This window comes from Dama dama, chromosome 10 (assembly GCF_033118175.1).
Source record: "Dama dama isolate Ldn47 chromosome 10, ASM3311817v1, whole genome shotgun sequence".
NCBI classification, from domain to species: domain Eukaryota; kingdom Metazoa; phylum Chordata; class Mammalia; order Artiodactyla; family Cervidae; genus Dama; species Dama dama.
In genome coordinates this window covers 37,897,161-37,916,193 of record NC_083690.1, presented here as the reverse complement: position 1 = coordinate 37,916,193, position 19,033 = coordinate 37,897,161, and the positions used below count along the sequence as shown (strand labels likewise).

The 19,033-nt window shown below is 55.1% G+C and overlaps 1 protein-coding gene across 1 annotated transcript; it reads right to left on the bottom strand.

The window, feature by feature from the left end:
- Nucleotides 1-2,075: 2,075 nt before the first annotated feature.
- Nucleotides 2,076-17,523, bottom strand: TMEM130 (transmembrane protein 130). Its single transcript, XM_061152325.1, has 8 exons — nt 17,393-17,523; nt 10,834-11,139; nt 9,203-9,362; nt 8,039-8,205; nt 7,250-7,334; nt 5,991-6,193; nt 3,935-4,047; nt 2,076-3,413 (listed from the first exon to the last, which is right to left on the bottom strand). Exons 1-8 carry the CDS (start codon nt 17,475-17,477, stop codon nt 3,261-3,263), a joined length of 1,272 nt encoding a protein of 423 aa, XP_061008308.1. The 5' UTR covers nt 17,478-17,523; the 3' UTR covers nt 2,076-3,260.
- Between the last annotated feature and the right edge of the window lie 1,510 nt (nt 17,524-19,033).

Below are 19,033 nucleotides of genomic sequence, written 5' to 3'. Positions count from 1 at the left end.
TCCCTTGGGAGTCAGGCATCCTCAGGTTAAGAGCCCCTGACCGATCCTGCCTGCTGGTCCCAGCTCCCCCTCAGCCCCTTAGCCAGGTTGCAGCCCAGCTGCGGCCCCTGCTGTACCCTCCATGAACAAGGCCTCATCTTAACCTGATCACATCTGTAGAGACTCTTTCCCCAGAAGTGCCCATTCACAGATGATGGGTGGATATGAATTTAAGGAAAGTCACTATCCAATACTTTGGCCACCTGATGCCAAGAGCCAACTCACTGGAAAACACCCTGATGCTGGGATAGATTGAAGACAGGAGGAGAAGGGGACGACAGAGGATGAGATGGTTGGACGGCATCACAACTCAATGGGCCTGAGTTTGAGCAAGCTCCAGGAGTTGGTGATGGACAGGGAAGCCTGGCGTGCTGCAGTCCATGAGGTTGCAGAGTCAGATACGACTTAGCGATTGAACAACAATAACAACAGCTATTCAACCCAGAATAGATGAATTCATCTACCTTGCCTTGGAAACCCGCTTTAATCCTATCAGGCTTAAACTCTCAGAAACCTTCTGAGACACCTGGGCATGTCTGGGGTGATGGGCTTCTTCAAGGAAAACATGGCTCTTAACAGGTACTGGCAAGAATACATTCAGTTGCTTCTGCTCCTGACATGCTGTGGTCACTAGAACCGCAGCCTCTCATTAGCCATGGTGAGGTCCCTCCTAGAACTGTAGGCTGCTGGGAATAGCTGCCCGGCCCTTTTGCCATCTGGGGCTGGGGAGCAGGTGTAGGGTGAACTAATACAGAATTCTGACAGTTCTCAGACAGAGAAGGAGAAATATCATGAGACATTCCTTATATGTAGAATCTAAAAAGAAACAATACAAATGAACTTACAAAACAGGAACAGACTCACAGACTTAGAGAACGAACTTACGGTTGCCAGGGGGATGGGATGGTTAGGGAGTTTGGGAAGGTCACGTACACACTGCTATATTTAAAATGGATAACCAACAAGGACCCACTGCATAGCACATGGAACCCTGCTCAATGTTATGTGGTAGCCTGGATGGGAGGGGAGTTTGGGGGAGAGTGGATCGATGTATATATATATGGCTAAGTCCCTATGCTATTCATCTAAAACTATCATAACATTGTTAATTGGCTATAACCAGGTGCTCATTTGCTCAGTTGTATCCGACTCTTTGAAACCCTAAGGACTGTAGCCCACCAGGCTCCTCTGTCCGTGGGATTTTTCAGGCAGGAGTACCAGAGTGGGTTGCCATTTCCTCCTCCAGGGGGTCTTCCCAACCCAGGGGTCTAACCCACATCTGTTTCCTGCATTGCACGGGGATTCTTTACCTGCTGAGCATCGGGGAAGCCAGGTGGCGCCTGTGATAAAGAACTCGCCTGCCAATGCAGGAGACATAAGAGACGTGGGTTCAATCGCTGGGTGGGGAAGAGTCCCCTGGTATGTATAGCAACTCATTCCAGTGTTCTTGTCTGGAGAATCCCATGCACAGAGGAGCCTGGTGGGCTACAGTTCAAAGGGTTGCGAAGAGTAGGACACAACTGAACGACTAAGCATGCAAACTTGATCTCTTTTCTCAAACCTACCCCTAAATTCTAGTGTTTGAACAAAGTTCAAGAGGCCCTGCCGGAGACAGAAAGCTCTCACACTTGAGGGTGCACTGGGGCTGCCCCCCTCCCAGGAGCTGTTTTGGGTGTGGCACGGGGCCCAGGGAGCAGCATTTCCAAGTTCCCAGGTGCGGCCTCTGTCCCACCCTGACCAAGAGTCACCCCAGAGTCTCAGACTTAAGAGTCACCTGGGGGTGCCTGGATCCACCTCCGGGGGACCCTCAGGAGCCCAATCATCTGTGAGGCAGCCTAAGCGGCAGTGTGAGAACCACCGGTCCAAACCCAGACCGGAGCCCTGAACAGCGGCTCCATCCAGTGTACCTGCCGAAGAATGTGATGGGGACGTCCTGCTACATCCAAGAACCTCTCCTGCCACCTGCAAGGCGCAAACGTCCAGGCACGGAAAAGGAAGAGACTCGGCCACCTGCCCCGGGCTTGGCTATCGTCGGAGCATACAAGCTTTATTCAGCAGTAATGGCAGTATTTATGAGTGTGAGCTGTACAACAGTGGGGATGCTGTCTTCAGCGCAAAGTCTCAGAGCAAACAATTACGGCGACAGAGCTCGGCCTCCGTGGCCCTGCTCCCTCCCCAGACAGGCCCAGGGTGCTCCCCACTCCTGCATGGTTGGATGGGGACCCGATCATGGGCTCCCTCTGTACCCACGCTCTCTGCACATGACCTGCCTCCCCCAGGCTGCTGGGCCAAAGGGAGAGGGGTGGACTGGTCCCCCACCCTGGGCTCCATCCAGTCCTCTTCCCTCTCAAGGCCACCCTGGGAGCAGTTAAGGGGGCGAGAACTCTGTCCCCCACACAGGGTACCCAAGTTCCCCCCATGGCCTGACTCTTTCTTCTGCCGCAAAGCCTCTTTCTCAATGCAAGTTGAAACAGACTCAATAAAAGAAAGTGCTGTCTACGAAGCACTTCACACTCACAAAGCATTAGCCCTGCCCCCCACCCGACCCCCAGCAAGCAGATGGGGAACAGGGTGTCCTTAGAAGGGGACCCAGGAGCCCCTGGGACAGGACACAAAGGGAGGAGCCAGGCCCCGGAGCTGTCAGGGCCACGTGGGAAAGGTCAGGTTTCCTTTTAGCTCTGATCAATGGGACAGCTCAGCAACCAGCTCACTGAGAGAGAGGAAGTCGTCTGAAACATCTGGGTGACGTCGTGCACACTTATCCCTGTATGTAAGACCTTTCGTGATGTAGCCCTGAATTAACCATCTGTGAGCTTTCTCCTAGCTCTCTGACCTGGGCAGGGCCACCTGGGGGAGGGAAGTGTGAACCCCAGATGGATGGCGAATGTGCCAAATAAGGGAGGAATCGGTGAGGGGCAGCGGGCACTCCTAGGAGAGAACAGGGACCACGTCCAGTGCTGGAATCCCACTTGGGGGCCTCCTCAAAGGCAAGGGGTGGGGCGGGGCTGCCCGAGAGGGGCTTCCGACCGTATAGATGGATGGAATGGCTGGGAGGTGGGACTGAGCCGGTCTTGTGGAGGTGGCTAGACTGTACAGATGGATGACCAGTCAGGGCGGACGGCCCCGCACTCATGGCGTGCACCAGTCTGCCCCCGACACTGCCCCAAATTCCCGGGCAGCAGTCAGTTAACACTGAAACTGGGTTTGGGGGCGGGTGGCGCTCAGACCGTGTAAGTTTTGACGGACTTGTAGAGGGGAGGCAGCAGCCCGTGGTTCTCGCGGACGACCTCCAGGTACTCAGATGGCGTCTCCAGTAAGAAGGGCCCACAGCACATCTGGCAGCAGCACTTGACCCCAGTGGGCGGCTCCGGGTTCTTGTCAGACATGGGGGAAAAGTCAAAGTCAGCCACCTATGGTGAACAGAACCCCGCGGGCCAATCACCCTCCCACCGGGAGCCCCGTGAGGTGGCCTTATGAGCTCAGCAGCCCACCTGGGCAGCCTCTTGCAAGCTCAGCTGCCTGGGTGCAGCACGCACAGAAACACCTTTCGGACACTACGCGGTGCTTCCCTGTGCCCTTGGCTTTTCTGCGGTCTGGGTTGCCCCTGCTTTTGGCTGCCCTCTCCTTTACCAGTTCGTGGGCATGGCTGGCGGGCCACGGGCAAGCGGAGTAGGAGGTAAGTGACATGAGAAGCAACCAAGTTTATCAATGGGGCCCCAGTCATGGGTGCTTCATGGGTACGTCAGCCCCCCAGCCCTGGGGTCTTGCTCTGACATCCAGACCACCTCTTAGCCCCCGCATCTGGCCCCCCCAACACCCGCCCTCTCTGCAAATCCTCTCCTGTCAAGGCCAGGAGTCCAGCCCCACCCTCACCCCACCCCCACCGAGCACCCACCTCCACCATATCCTTCTGGTGAGTAGCATTCCTCAGGGTCATGTACATGATGAAGGCCAGCATCATGGTGATGAGCGTGGCACACGGGAAAGCAAAGACAGCTGGCTGGATGCCTGGGAGGAGGAGAGGGTGAAGTCACGAGGCTGGGCAGTCCGTGCTGAATACCAGCTCTCAGGGCACAGCCTCGGGGGGAGAACAGAGCCCGCCAGAGCCTCTTCCCTCTCTGTGCACGTGCATCCCAGTGAGGCAACTCCGATAGGCAAATCCAGGATTTCGCAAAACCCAAAGAAGGGTCTGTCGGGGTTTTAAAGCGATACTTGACAGTAACTTTCAAAGGGTGCAGCTGAATTTCCCACCAGAGTGTGGGCTGGACTCATAGTGACTTGCTCCTAAACAGCGGCAGAGGACAGAGGGATGATGTACAACTTCCAAGCCTAGACCACGAAAGACCCGGCAGCTTCCTCCCGACTCTCTTGGGTGACTTGCTCTGGGGAAGAAGGCCAGGGCGTGAGGACACCTAAGCACCCCTGTGACCTCCGGCAGCTCCGGGCTCGCTCGCTTAGATCCTGTTGAGAGGAAGCCACAGGGCAGAGGAAGAAGAGCCCAGCGGGTCCTGGGTTCAAATCCTGGCTCTGCCCAGGTGACCTGACGGTCATGCTGACCCATGAGGTGGCCGTGGAGATGCAACCACGTGAGGCGGGCGCAAGCCAGGTGATCAGCAAGGGTGGGTTCCTTCTCACCCTTCCCCCGCTCTCCTTCGGGTAGAGACACCGCCGTACACCAAAAGGATCTGTCTCCGAGGAAAGGCGGTGTGGATTACCTGCAGTGCCAGGTAATCCCCCTTCTCCGCAGGATTCAGGGGATTCCAGGTGATCAGCGCCCAGGAGATGCTGGGGGAGTCAGGGCCCAAGGCCCCCAGAGATGCCCGCAGGTCAAAGCGTCTGCCTGGCACACAGGGTCAGCCAGGGCCCAGGGCAGAGCATGGAGTCGGCTCAAGTAGGAGGGACTGGGGAGACAAGGGGGCGGTGACCACATCTGGTGCATTGCCGGGCCAACCTTGGGGCAAGTGCAGCTGGCAGGGAGCGTCCCCTTTAGTTCTGCACAGGGTGGGACCTGGCTGAGCATCTGAAAGACCATCCCTAGGGCCTGGGATCCTTTCTCCTCTGTGTAAGAAAACCCTCGTCGGGGGTCATAGAGGAGGAGCCCCTGGAAGTGAATGGGAGGACCTGATGCTGTCATCAGCTAACCCCATGGCTGCAAGTCAGCGGCTGGACCGTGTGACTGTTTGGGGGAAGAGTACACCAGGGGGTTTGGCTGGGCGCCCGGATAAATGAGAGAGGCTGCACCACACACATTCTGAGCTGCCCGCACTCCCTGGGAGACTCCCGACAGCCCAGTGAGGCCAGCACGGTCGCCAGCGGAGATGCTTGTTTTTGGTAGAAGTGAACACACAGAGACGCAGGCGATGGGGTGGGTGTGACGGCAGCGAAGGACGGAGGGCTCGTGCCAGGGACAAGGGTGGCAGAGGTCACGTGTGGGAGGGACACTGCCCACCGCCAGCGGTGGTGGCAACACGAGAGCTGAAGTTGGGATGATCCTGGGGCAACACGGCACGGATGGCGCCGGTCCAAATGGTGGGTGCCGGGGCTGGGAGCAGGGGTATCAACAGCGGTGCTGATGGTGCCAGGGTGGTTGCTATGGCAGCGCTGACTCTGGCTCGTGAAGATGCTGGAAGAACAGTCCATAGTGTGTGGTGATGGTGGCCGTGGTTTTGGACAAGTCGCCTGGCAACAGCTGAGTTTGCTGTTGTTACGGCTAGTGGTGCTGGTGTTGAGGGTGGTGTTGGTGGGACTGATGGGGGCTGGTATGGGGGGGCTGGAGCAGTGGCCGATGGCGCTAGAGTTTGGTGGTGGTCCTACGGGTGGTCAGCCTTGGTGTTGATTGGGGCCGGCAGGGTTACCGATGATTCTAGTAATAGTGGGATTGGCTGTTGATGGCCACGGGTGGACCAAGGGTGACTGGCTTTTGCTGGGAGCAGAGGCAAAGTGTCACTTACTAGAGGGCCACACCTGGACCTTGTGGTACTGGTGCGTCTTGCTGATGACGTTCTCAGCCTGGATGCTGAAGCAGTAGTCCCCGGGATCCCGGAAGATGTGGGTCAGGTTGTAAGCTGTGCTGTCCACTGCCACCGGGAGGCATTCCCCTTCCTCCAGGGGGAGGCACTCGGGCTTAAGACGCCAGCACACATTCAGAGGGGGGCTGCAGGGAAACAGGGGGTGTCTTTTCAGCAATGGCTTGCCAAGGGGTGTGAGCACAGACCGAGTCCGAGAAAGGTCAGGCAGTCACGAACTTCAGTGTTCTTTCCAGGAAAGAACACCCAGGTGCCCAGGCCTCCAGGGAACATGGTAGTATATAAGAGATGGCCCGAGACTCCAAGAGGAGGCCAGGGCAGTGACAGACAGAGGGACATGCACAGACTGCTGGACGAGGCGGAATGCATGCTCCAGTGACGCCCTTGGTGTGTCAAGGGGACAGAGAAGCACGCTTTCAATGAGGGAGTCAGGGAAGGCTTCCTGGAGGAGGTGGCGTTTGAGTAGGCTCTGAAAGGATAAGTCGGCTTTTTATAGATTTGAAGGGGTGAGGGCATTCCCACATTGCAGACAGCCCCACAGAGCCAGTGCTCCCTCCCCTGGACGTTGAGAATGGAGTCATGCTGTGACTCTCCCACGGCCCAGTTAAGGGTGGGCTCGTCACTCCATGTGCTCCCTGACTTGGGGCCCCTCAGGGATGAAATCCAGTGGTCATGTATGGATGTGAGAGTTGGACTATAAAGAAAGCTGAGTGCCAAAGAATTGATGCTTTTGAACTGTGGTGTGGAGAAGACTCTTGAGAGTCCCCTGGACTGCAAGGAGATCCAACCAGTCCATCCTAAAGGAAATCAGCCCTGAATATTCATTGGAAGGACTGATGCTGAAGCTGAAACTCAATACTTTGGCCACCTGCTGCGAAGAGGTGACTCATTGGAAAAGACCCTGATGCTGGGAAAGGTTGAAGGCGGGAGGAGAAGAGGACGACAGAGGATGAGATGGCTGGATGGCATCACCAACTCTACAGACGTGAGTTTGAGTAAGCTCCAGGAGTTGGTGATGGACAGGGAAGCCTGTCTTGCTGCAGTCCATGGGGTCACAAAGAATCAGCAATGACTGAGTGACTGAACTGAACTGAACTGAAGGGATGAAACAAGGTCAGGAGCCTCTGAGAGGGAATGTGGACAGGACCACAGATCAAGCACAGTGCGTTCAGGGCTTCACTCACCTCCCCAGGAAGTTCAAGGTCACTACCATCTTTTGGAAGGTCTGAATTAGGGTGGGCCCCAAAACTTGGATGCCTCGAAGGGTTTCTGAAAGGCAAAGACGACGACCTCGTTATACCTGGTGGCTGACGACAGCTGTCTCAGGGCTCCCGGGGTTCCCAGGCTGTGTGACCGCCACCCTGTCCTCTTGGCCCTCCCGAAGAGCGGGTCTCAGGTCACATCCAGAGTCCTGCTCCCAGATCAGCAGCAGACGCTGGAGCCGCTTAGACTGAGACCGCTGGGGGAAGCCAGCAGGACTCCGGTGAGAGGACCTGGGGCTGGCTTAGGATGACCACCTCCCTCCCCATCATCTGTGCTGTGTGGGGGGCACGGGAGCAGCACCCCGTTAGCTTGACTGAGAAACAGGCTGCAGCTGCCCCAGGGCCCTGTCTTGACAAGGCCAGGAGTGGCGGGCCTGGGGGCTCCCTCCCGGTGCAGCCGACTGGGGCTGTCCCATCCCCGACAGGACGGTCCTTGACTAGAGGCCGATGTAGCCGGAAACAGAGAGTGATGGGGATGCGTCCGATCACGGCACAGTGTCTGGGCTCTGCCACTCGGTGCCCCCTGACCTCCTCCGTGGCCTTCAGCGCCCTCTTAGAAGTGGGGAATGACACACCCCTCTCAGGGATGCCAAGGGACCTGAAGAGGGGCTGTGCCAGCCACTCTATATGTGATCCAGCCCTGGAAGGAGTGGTACCCAGGGCACCTCGACGAGCCAAATGCTCAACCCACACCAACCCCCCGAGACTCACCCTGCAGCTTCAGCGAGGCGGAGAAGTCACCCGTCTTCTGCAGAATGCCCCTCCCGGCGTCCGATGTGACCTGCTCCCACCCTGCCACCACCTTGACCTTCACGGTGAAGGAGCCGATGATGGAGTAGTTATAATAGACGGTACCATCTCTGGTCACCATCTGGGTGCTGTAAGATGTCGGGGAGGGGAGAGATGACGGAAGTGATCCACATGACTTTTTAGGGTCAGCGGTTGGGTGTACAGTGACACATTCAGACCAGTGTCATTTTGCGAGCAAAAATGTCACCTCAGCAGCAGTCCCCAGGGCCAGCCAGGGCATGAGGTCAGCTGACCTGCATGGGTGGGGTGGATGCTGGCCATCTTTGGATTTGTAAGTTACAGGTAAGAAGACCTCTTAGCAACAGGTACCTGTCACCTGCCAGGAAGTGCCCTGCGGCCCCAGCCAGACCAAGGGAAGACCGTGTGTTAGATACAGACGATCTGGGAAGGGGAGAAATACGAACTTTGGAGCTAAGATAAATCTGGCTTTGAATCTCAGCTCCAAATTTCCTATCTACATAACTCTCAGCCTTAACTTTTCTCACCTGTAAAACAGGAAGAATCATGCCTCCATCATAGGTTATGACTTTTTCCTCTACAATTACCTGAATCACTTTGAAAGGAACTTGAGTGACAATAAAGAAAATATTTGATGTTCTTTACATATGAAGTTCATCGAGCCTTTACCTATTCTATATCTTCCAAGTATTTTCTTCCAGTTTAACCATTATCTTTTGGCTCAACTTGCTTCTTTCATTTCAAATTTTAAATCTGATGATGCCAAACTTAGCATTTTTTTCCTATACAGTTTCTACCTTTTATTTGTATTCTTAGAAATGCCTTCCCCCACTGCCAAACTATTCAGTTGCAGGGGATCATTGTCTACATTGCAATCTAGTCCTGGTTTATTATGTTTACTGTTCACTATTTTAAATCTGTAAATTTGGAACAGGTTTGTTTGTTAGGGGTTAGACTGGCTCACACTGGTCCCCAGGGACCCCGAGTTTGACACAGAGCAGGTGTGCAAGGCATGTTCGGAGTGACAGTGAGCAGGTGAAGATGACGGAGTACACAGCACTCCGCACAGGCCAGGACTCTGGGGCATCAAAGGGGGTCAGAACATACCCGTCTCCGAAGTCCCAGCTGTAGAGGAACGAGGCGTTCTTGAAGAAGTTGCTGGGGTCGTGGAGGAGGAAGGAGACTTTGAGGACTGTCTTGGTGAGGTAGGAGCTGGGCCAAGGCAGGGAGGTGTTCTGGGTGACCACAAGGTTCCCCACGAGGAACTCTGGGAGGGAGAAACCACGGGAGGGTGAGGCCCCCGCCCCCAGGGTGGAGGAGGGCGGAGCCATGTGCCAGCCGGCAGGGCTGCCTCTCCCCAACCCCGCTCCTGACTGTCACCGTTGTGGTAACAAGAGGGGACCCTGCAGGTCTCTGAACACAGAGCCATATGCCCCCTCCGAGGCCCTGCCCCGGGCCAGTGGGTGCTGGCGAAGACTCACTCCCTGTGTTACACATACAGTTCCACTCCTGTACCCCTTTCACCAGGACTCTGAACTTTCTGGCACAAGAGATGCCCAGGACTAGAAGGAAACGGGCAAGCTTTTAAATCGGCTCTCGGGAAATATTTCAAAGTATTAGATGAGCCTAGAAAAAAAAATGAGCATTTCTACTGACCACATTTGGTGTTGTTATTTAGTCACTAAGTCATATCCAACTCTTTTGCAACCCCATGGACTGTAGCCCACCAGGCTCCTCTGTCCCTGGGATTCTCCAGGCAAGAATACTGGAGTGGGTTGCCATTTCCTTCTCCAGGGGATCTTCCTGACCCAGGGATGGAACCACATCTCACACACTGCAGGTGGATTCTTTACCACTGAGCCATCAGGGAAGCCCATTGCCAAGTACACGTGTGTACGTACCACATACATTAAACACAGTTGATCCAATTGGTCATAGAATTTCATTTTGATGTTTAAAAACTTACAAGCATGAGGACTCTCCCAGGCTAAAACACACTCTTTGTAAAGATCATTATTATTATAAATTATATCAGTATTCTTATGGTTGCATACTTAGCTTGTCTCTACTTTCCTCTATTACCATAGAAACTGTGATGAACACCTTCGTGCATAAACCATTACCCGAATGGAGGTTTATTACCTGAAGACAAGTTCTTTAATAGATTGTAGGGACTTCCCTGGTGGTCCAGTGGCTAAGACTCCACACTCCCAATGCAGGGGGTCTGGGAACTAGATCCCACATGCAACAATTAAGAGTTCCCATGCTGAAACTAAAGATCCTGCATGCAGATAAGACCCAGTGCAGCCAAATAAGTAAGAAGGAAAAATAGACTGTAAACTCTAAGAAAACAGGGAGTTCTTAGAAAGAAAGAGAAGGGAGGGAGGGTGTGAGGGAGGAAGGAAGGGAGGAAGAAGGGGAAAGAGAGAGGGGTGGGGGGATAGGGAAAGAGAGAGAACGAGCTGAAGACTAAAGTAATTTACAGCCATTGACACATATGGATCAGCTCCTCTCCAAAAGCATTGTATTAATTTACAGCCCAGTAGCAAACATGTACTTTGTGTCCATTTTAGCACAACCCTGCCAGCAGTGGGTATTACTATTTTCTGACCCTTTGTTAACTCAACTGACAGCAACTGAGAACATGGGTCTAATCTGCCTGTGTGTGATGGCTGTGATGCCCATTTTCTCTGCCCCAAGAGCCTGAAGGCAAATCAGCGAGGAGGGAAGGTCCTCACCAGTGACGGGGAGGACGAGGAGGCTCCTGGCCACAGGCTGGCACATCCCACAGTCGGCAGCGGTGACCCACACGGAGACCGGGAAGTCCCCGGGCACGCTCCCCACGACGCGGATGGTGGAGCTGAAAGCCTCGTCCACCTTCCCCGTGAGCAGCAGCGGCGTGTGGATCCAGTGGAAGCGGTAGAGGCTGGTGCTGGCGGGCAGGGCCAAGCTGCCGTTGTCGTCGGCCACCAGGCTGGCCGTGATGGTCACCTCTGCGCCAGTGGTGGCAGGGCCATCGGTGGTGAGCTGAAGTTCATACAGGCCTAGGAACCCAGAAACAGAGGCTGTGTTTCAGGTAGAGGGCATGGCCAAGAGCCCCACTGCCCCACGCTGGGTGGGTGTCTATTCATCTTACGGGTGGAGAAACTGAGGCTGGTCAAGGGACAAGCCCAAGGATCATACATTGCCACGTGGAGATTCAAACCCAGGCCCGGCTGACTCCAAACCCACAGTCTTTCCAGTGTCTCAATGTATTTTCTTTTCTCATGCCAGCCACGCAGGGCCTTACAGAACATGAGTCTGCTGACCCAGCCATGCTTCTCAGCTATAAAAATGATCATCAGTCCATGTCACAGGAGGGACCACTGCAGCTGCTGCCCAGAACGCACCCCCCATCACCCACTCTTTGGGGCCGAGCTTTACATGTGAAACAAAATTCCAAGTTGAAACACAGAGCTGAATCTGGACCCCCTCAGAGGCCGCACGCCTTGACACGGCAGAACGAGCCTTGGGAGGAAGGGTCACCGTGATCCAAGACAAGGCCCCTTCTCTCTGTTCTCAGTCTGCAAATCCATAAACTGAGAGCCTCTAGATCTGAGCCACCCGATACGGTTCCACTAGCCACATGTGGCTCCTGAAGCTTCAATCAAAAGGAAACAAACATCAAACCCACTTGCTCGGTTGCACTGGCCACATTCCAAGGGCTCAACAGCCACATGTGGCCAAGGGTCATGAGAGTGGACACTGTGGATACAGATCTTCGTTATCACAGAAAGCTCCACTGGACCACACGCTCTCAGGGACCTCCAGGGTCTCGGCCAGGGCCAGCGCTGGAGCTGTCTGATTCCAGCTGGGTCCGCTCCTTGGGGAACTTGAACTGACACATTGGGGACACAGCTCTTACAGGGAACCTGGGAATTAAGACTTGCAGGTTGCAAGCAGAGAACAGGGCCTGGGGACTTCCCTGCTGGTCCAGTGGCTAAGACTCTGCACTCCCAACGCAGGGGGCCTGGGTTCAATTCCTGGTCAGGGAACTAGATCCCTCATGTCATAACTGGAAAAAAAAGATTCCTCATGCTCCAACTGAAAAAAAGATCCTGTATGCCACAACAAAGAAGACAGATCCTGTGTGCCTCAGCGAAGACCTGGCATGGCCAAATAATATAAATAAATATTTTTTTAAATAAACAAATATTTTTTCAAAAGAGAGAGAGAACAGGGCCTGGTGGGCATGGAATGGAGTCCACGTAAGAGGCTTTTTAAATAATACTCCCCACCCAACCAAGACCATTCAGTCTTACACTGAAGGTAAGACTAATTATAATCTGAAAATACAGAAAGGTATAAAATTTAAAAACAAAGAAAAGTTTTTAAATAGTCAGCAATGATCCCTCTTACTATATTTGGACATTTCCTACTATTTTTTTCAAATGATGCTTACTCTGAGATTATTCCACTGTTGTTGCTGGTTTTCCATATCAAGCATCTTCCTAAGTTATTATTCTTCACCTGCTCTAGATAGCTGCAGATTTTTATCATACTCATGGGTAAGATTTTAAAAATCAGGTTTGTTTCCATCATAAACGTTAATCCAGGGACCTCCCTGGAATCTTCAGTGGTTAAGATTCCATGCTCCCAATGCAGGGGGCGTAGGTTTGATCTCTGGCTGGGGAACTAAAATCTCGCATGCCACACAACACATCACAGCCACACACACACAAAGTAATACATACCAATAAAGAGTATTAGACGTGTCCTATTACCCTACCCCCCCCCCCCCGAAAAAAAACAACAGCTGCTAACAGATTAAGGTCCTCCGGCTCTTTTTCATGCACTGAAGTTTCAATTTCGTCAGAATCACCCTCTGCACACAACTCTGCATGATTTTATTTCCACACGGCAACACATCAGAAGGATGTCCGCGGGCATCCTAACGTGAACTTCAATGGTTGCAAGATAATCCCTCAAGCAGGTGTATCTGAATTCCCAGAACCCTTCCCTCTCGCCAACAGCACTACTGCATGTCTTGGTAACTCTTTTCCTGCGATTTGGGTTTTCCTCTTCAGGTGCGATGTCTGAAGGGCTTGCAAGGTTAGAGACTGTCCAGCCTGTGGCAGGGCAAACCTGGGCAGGTGAAGTGACAGAAGGAAGGGAGGAAGGGCCACGACAGCCCCCCATCATTTCAGTCCCTCCCACCTCTCCCTTTCCCGGCCACATGCACCCCCTCCCTTGGCTTCTGGTACCCCATAAATGCTGACAGAACCCCGGAATAGTGACTTCAATTCTACTAAGCAGTAATGTAGTAGCTACTAACCACATGCCATTACATTTAATCACTTAAATGTAATTAATACTAAAAAATTCAGTCCCTCCATTGCACCAGAGCCACATTTCAAACATTCAAGAGCCATAGCTCTCCCGGACAGCACAGATGGAAAATATATCCTTCACCATCCAAAGTTCTGTAGGCCAGGAATGCAGCAGCAGTTCCTAGCCTTTTTGACACCTGGGACCAGTTTCGTGGAAGGCAACTTTCCCACAGAGCTGGGGAGGGAGCGGGGTGGGGATGGTTCCAGGATGATTCAAGTACATCACGTTTATTGTGTACTTCACTTTTATCTTTATTACATCAGCTCCACTTCAGGTCATCAGGCATTAATCCCAGAGGTTGGGGTCCCCTGTTCTAGACCCCCCAGCTTTCTCCCCTCCCAAACCTACCATTTTCATTACCTGTCATTCTCTGTCTGGTTAGAGGGTCCAACTGTTTCAAGACCCAGTCGCTGGGCCCCTGCCAGTCTCACTGCCCCTCTCCATCACTGCGAACACCACTTGCACATGTGTGTGTGTGTGTGCTCAGTCGTGTCTGACTCTTTGCGACCCCATGGACTCCCAGGCTCCTCTGTCCATGGGATTATCTAGGCAAGAATACTGGTGTGGGTTGCCATTTCCTCCCCCAGGGGATCGTCCCAACCTAGGGATCGATGCGTCTCTTGCGTCTCCTGCACTGGCAGGCGGATTCTTGACCACTAGCGCCACCCTGGGAAGCCCCCGTCTGGTAGATGACTGCTCCATCCTGCCCGCTGACCCTTGGCCTCCAGTCCTGCTCTGCTCTCAGCCACCCCAGCAAGCAGCTTCTGCACAGTTCATCTGACCACGGGCCACCCTCTGGGTAGAGGGAATCCACGTTCATGTCTTGGCACATCCATGCTGTAGATTTAACACTTGCTCTGTCCTCCATAGCCTCAAGGCCTGTGCAGATGCTGTCCCCACTGCTCTTCTTCACCTAGATGTCTGTGGATATAACTTCTTCCAGGAAGCCCTCCCTGACTCCCACCCCCCCCCCCCCACCTCCTCTTCAGTGCTCTCCCAACAACTTGGCACACGGCATACCCTGGGTTGGAATAGACATTTCCTCGTCTCCCCTAACTGCACTGCAGGCTCCTTGAGGGCAGGACAAGGGTCATCCCCATCTCCTCAGGGCCTAGTCAAGCACCAAGAAGGGGCTGGACACCGTGCTGGGGAGCGGCACCTGGAGAGAAGGGTGTGGCAGAGGGACCTGGCACTGTCCCAGGAAACTCTTCATCCAGGACTGAGCCCCTTCCTTGGGCCACACCCCACAGCTCTGGGGGGACCCAGAAGTACAGGACGTGCCCCCTGCCCTTAGGGAGCTCACGAGAGGCCTGTCGATTCAGCCAAACTGGGAGGTGAGCTGGCGGGTCCTCAGCTGGATCCCATTCACCCTGCGACACTGCGTCGCTGCCCCCAGCACGGACTCTGTCTCCAGCCTTTCGGTCACTCATGTTATATATCTGTTCCGAATCCCTTTCCTTGAGGTCATATTTTGAAAGTCATCTGGGCTAGCACTGCAAAAGGGACCAGCAGTGTCTTAATCCCAAAGAGAGAATTCCAGACATAGAAGTCTCTCCAAGAAAACACAGTGTATGGCTGAGTCCTTGTGTTGTCCACCTGAAATCATCACCACGTTATTAATCTGCTATACGCCAAGATAAAATAAAAGCTAAAAAAATAAATTTTCAAAGATTCTTTAAAAAAAAAAAAAATACGGTGTAGATTTTACACCGGGGGACCTGAGACCCCAGGGGATAATGCTACTGCCTGGGGTCACAGAGTAAATCCACACTGCCCCAGGCTAAGTCCCTCTGGCTGGGGGGCAGCCTTTGGCCAGGCTGCTGCAGACGGAGGTGCTGAGATGAGAGGCCATCTCCACCCTTCCCCCTCAAGGAGAATCTCCACCTCTCCCCGCCAAGGAGAGGCGCGTGGGCCAGAGCGAGGCTGGCAGGTGGCAGGGACATTTGGCTGCAGCAAGACGGGCGCATGTCAGCACGCTACGAGACGACGCAGACCGGTTGCCAGGGGAATGGAATCAGGGGGGCAGCCGGCTCAGCTGGGAGGAGGGACAGGGTGGGGGAGGGTAGGGGATGTGGCTCCAGCAAACAGTGGCCCGGCTCCTGGGAGCCAGCCCCTCCACCACCTATCCAGATGCCTAGACTCCAAGGGCAGTTTTCTCAGGCTTGTGTTTCTGTTTTTGTTCTTTTAAGCAGGTACTTCACAGCCCCTGAGTGATGCTGGCCCTCATCTTCAGGGTCTCAGAATTGTCCCGAATCTGATATGGACCACGAAGGCTTTGCCACCTGTGGCTGAAGGCACCAAGCCCAGATTGGGTAACCTACCTGTCGAAATCTACATTTCCGGTTCGGGAGCCCAGGTGCCCTGGCCTTGGAGTACAGAGCAGCCCAGGCCAGGGTTGAGGGGCCCCACAGGCACCCCAGTGGCCCAGAGCTGAGAAGGCCACAGCAAGAGGTGAAGTGGCAAGAGCCAGGAAGCTTGACACGGAAGAGCGCCCACTAGCAGGCTCCCTTGGATTCCACCTGGAACATGTACATTTTCCCTGACCACACAGCCTGCAGGGGCCCCAGAGGCTTCTAGAAAAGGGCTATGTCGGCCTTTGCACCTTGCACATGTTGTCAGCCCAAAACACTTCCCAAAGTACCTCTGAAGTGTGAACAACACAACCTGGAATTAATGAACGGTCCAGGACACAGACTTCTGACTTCAACCCTTAGTACAGGAAGCATGCCTGAGTCTGACCCAGACCTGGGGAAGCTGCGAAAGGGCTTCTGAATCTTTCTCTCCTGTGGGCTTGCCCCAACTGCATCTCAACTGTTTCGACTATATCATGGGTTCAATAGGCCAGGCTGGGAACCACATATGATTTCCAAAGAATTAATCATCTCCTACTTTTTTTTTTTTTCTGGCAATTTAGGCCACACTGATCATTTCTGAACACCTGTAAACCTAACGGACAACAGACCTCATTTCTATGTGAATAACCAGGGAGAAGCAGATTATCCTGACAGAGCACAAAATTCTCTCAACATTCACTCCTAAGATGCAGGGTTTTTACCTTCCCTTGTGGCTTTCATTTCACAAATTAGGATTCAATCTCTTCTTCTCTCTACCGTATTTTGAAGGGGGGTAGGGGGCATGATGAACATATTGGATAATATTGAATAGCTGCGTTCAATAATATTGAACGCACCCAATAGCTGCCAACTGTCTCCTCCAAACTCTCCAACCTGGGTCCCCTTTATTTTGTCGCCAAAATGGGGCAAAAAAGTGGGGTGCTGGCCTTCGGGCGGTGAGGAGGTGGGGATGCTAGAAGCACAGCCCCGGGGGACATGGAGTGGAACCCAGCGGAACCAGCTCGGGGTCCATTTTGGAAACCATTCCCCGAGAGGAAATGGCAGGCTGGCTTCCCAGGCTCTGAAAATCTCATCCCCCTACCCACCACCCCGAAGCCGACACGAGCTGGGTGGCAAGCCTCTCCCGATAAGGCAACATTTGGAGGCAACCTGGCGGCGCTCCTTGGGGGCTGTGGCGTGACGACCGACCCCAGCATCCTCGGTCCCCCCGCAGCACCCTCCCCCACCTCCAGCGGCTTCGAGGTTCCCAGGCTCCGGGATGGAGGCCCCGGCCACCGCGCCATTCCTAGGGCAGGGCCGATCTGGAGGGAGCAGCAGAAGCGAGGGGCGCGGGGACGCCCCCAAGTGCCAGCGACTTCAGGGGACGGGGTGAAGGGACAGGCCCGTCGGGCCGTGCTCCCCTCCGCAGCGCGCAGCCTCGGGAGAGGAGGGAGGTGAGCGAGGTGAGCGCAGGGCGCACGGCGCCACCTCCGCAGCGCCGGCTCCCGGCGAGGCCGCCGGCTCCAGGCCGCCCTGAGGCCCCTACGCGCAGTCGACCAGGGAGGGCGGCCGGCGGATCCGCGCGGCGCCTTACCTGCGGCCACCCTAGCCGGGGCCAAGGGCAGGAGGCAGGCTAGCCAGAGGATGCGGCCGAGGCGCGGCCAGAGCGCCGGGGCCATGGCGGCGCCGGGAGCCGCTGGAGCGCCGAGGGGACGCGGCTGGACTCGACTGCGGCGGCGGCCGCCGGTGGGGCGCGCGGCGAGGGCGGTGCGGGGAGGTGCGGGCGCGGCGCCGGCTCGTCCTCGCCTCGGATCGCGGAGTCTCTGCGCGTCGCCGCCGCCCACAGCCCTCCGCGCCGACCCCGGCCCACGTCAGCCGCGTCGCGCCCCCTCCCCGGCCCGCGCTGCACCCCGCCTCTCTCCGCGATCCTCCCGACTTCCCCCGGGCCCCAGCTCCTCCAATCTGCGCCCCCTCCTCCCTCCCGCCGCCGCGCCCCTCCTCTCCCCTCGATCCCTCCCCTCCCCGGCGCCGGCTCCTCCAGTCGGCGCCCCCTCCCCGCCCCGCGTCCGTGCCCGCGCCCGGCGACTCTGACTCAGCGTCCCCAGAGGCGCGCGCGCCGCTGCGAAGCCTCCAGAAAGGTCCTTTGGGCTCTTTCTCCAGGTGCCCTCGCTCATGACGCACACGGTTTGGAGATGCTGCCCTTCCTTCAAGAAACGCTGAGGAAACACCGTGTGCCCGGCGCTGGTCGGTGGACCCGGGAACGCCTGTGTCCGTCCAGAGAGAAGGACTCGAGCGCAGGGGCCCGGGCGCAGGCGCTGGCGCTGGCGCTGGCCGTTCCTCTGTTTACCTTCTCTGCACCTGCTGAAAAGTGAGGCTTGTGTCCCTGGGCCCACAGCGCTGTCAGAAGTCTTGCCACACTCAAGACAACCGCGATGAGAAGAGACCAGGCCTCTCCTTGGACACTCCTTGGCCCAAGCAGGCGCTTCCATCTGCCGTAACAGGAACAGAGCGTGTCTTTTCTGCTAGAAGGTGGCCAGCCTGGCTGACCTTAAAGGCTGGACACCGGCAGCCTGAATTCTGGTCCCAGTTGGGCCTCCCCTTCACCCTTGGCAAAGGAGCCCACCCAGAGAGGGAGAGTTGGGTGGCACCAGGGCTGCAGAATGCGGGCCGCAGGGGAGCGAAGGCACTTCCCCGGAGTAGCTGTGGGGTCCCCAGGGGATGGGGGGGACAGATTTGAGTGAGTCCCCTTAAGAAAGTTAAAAGTGCTAAACAGATGTCACTCACTGATGGCATCAGTCACCATCGTGGGGACAAATGCCAGTAGACTTTGCATTCTCCCTGAGAGCTCTGTGACCTTGAGAAAGTCACATAACTGTCCTGGTGCCTCAATTCAGTTTTCTTTAAAATAAGAAAAATAATACCCCATGAGACTGCAGTAAGGGTAAAATGAGTGAACACATAGAACAGTGTTTGGACATGTGTTGTTGTTTAGTCGCCAAGTCACATGTGACCCTTTGCAGCCCGACGGACTATAGCCCACCTGGCTCCTCTGTCCATGGGATTTCCCGGGCAAAAATACTGGCCTGGGTTGCCATTCCCTTCTCCAGAGGGTCGTCCTGTCCCAGAGATCTCACCTTCCTCTCCTGCGTTGGCAGGTAGATTCTTGATCACTGAGCCACAAAGGAAGTCTGTACTTGGACATAGTTAAGCGCTCAATCAGTGCTGGCTGTCATGA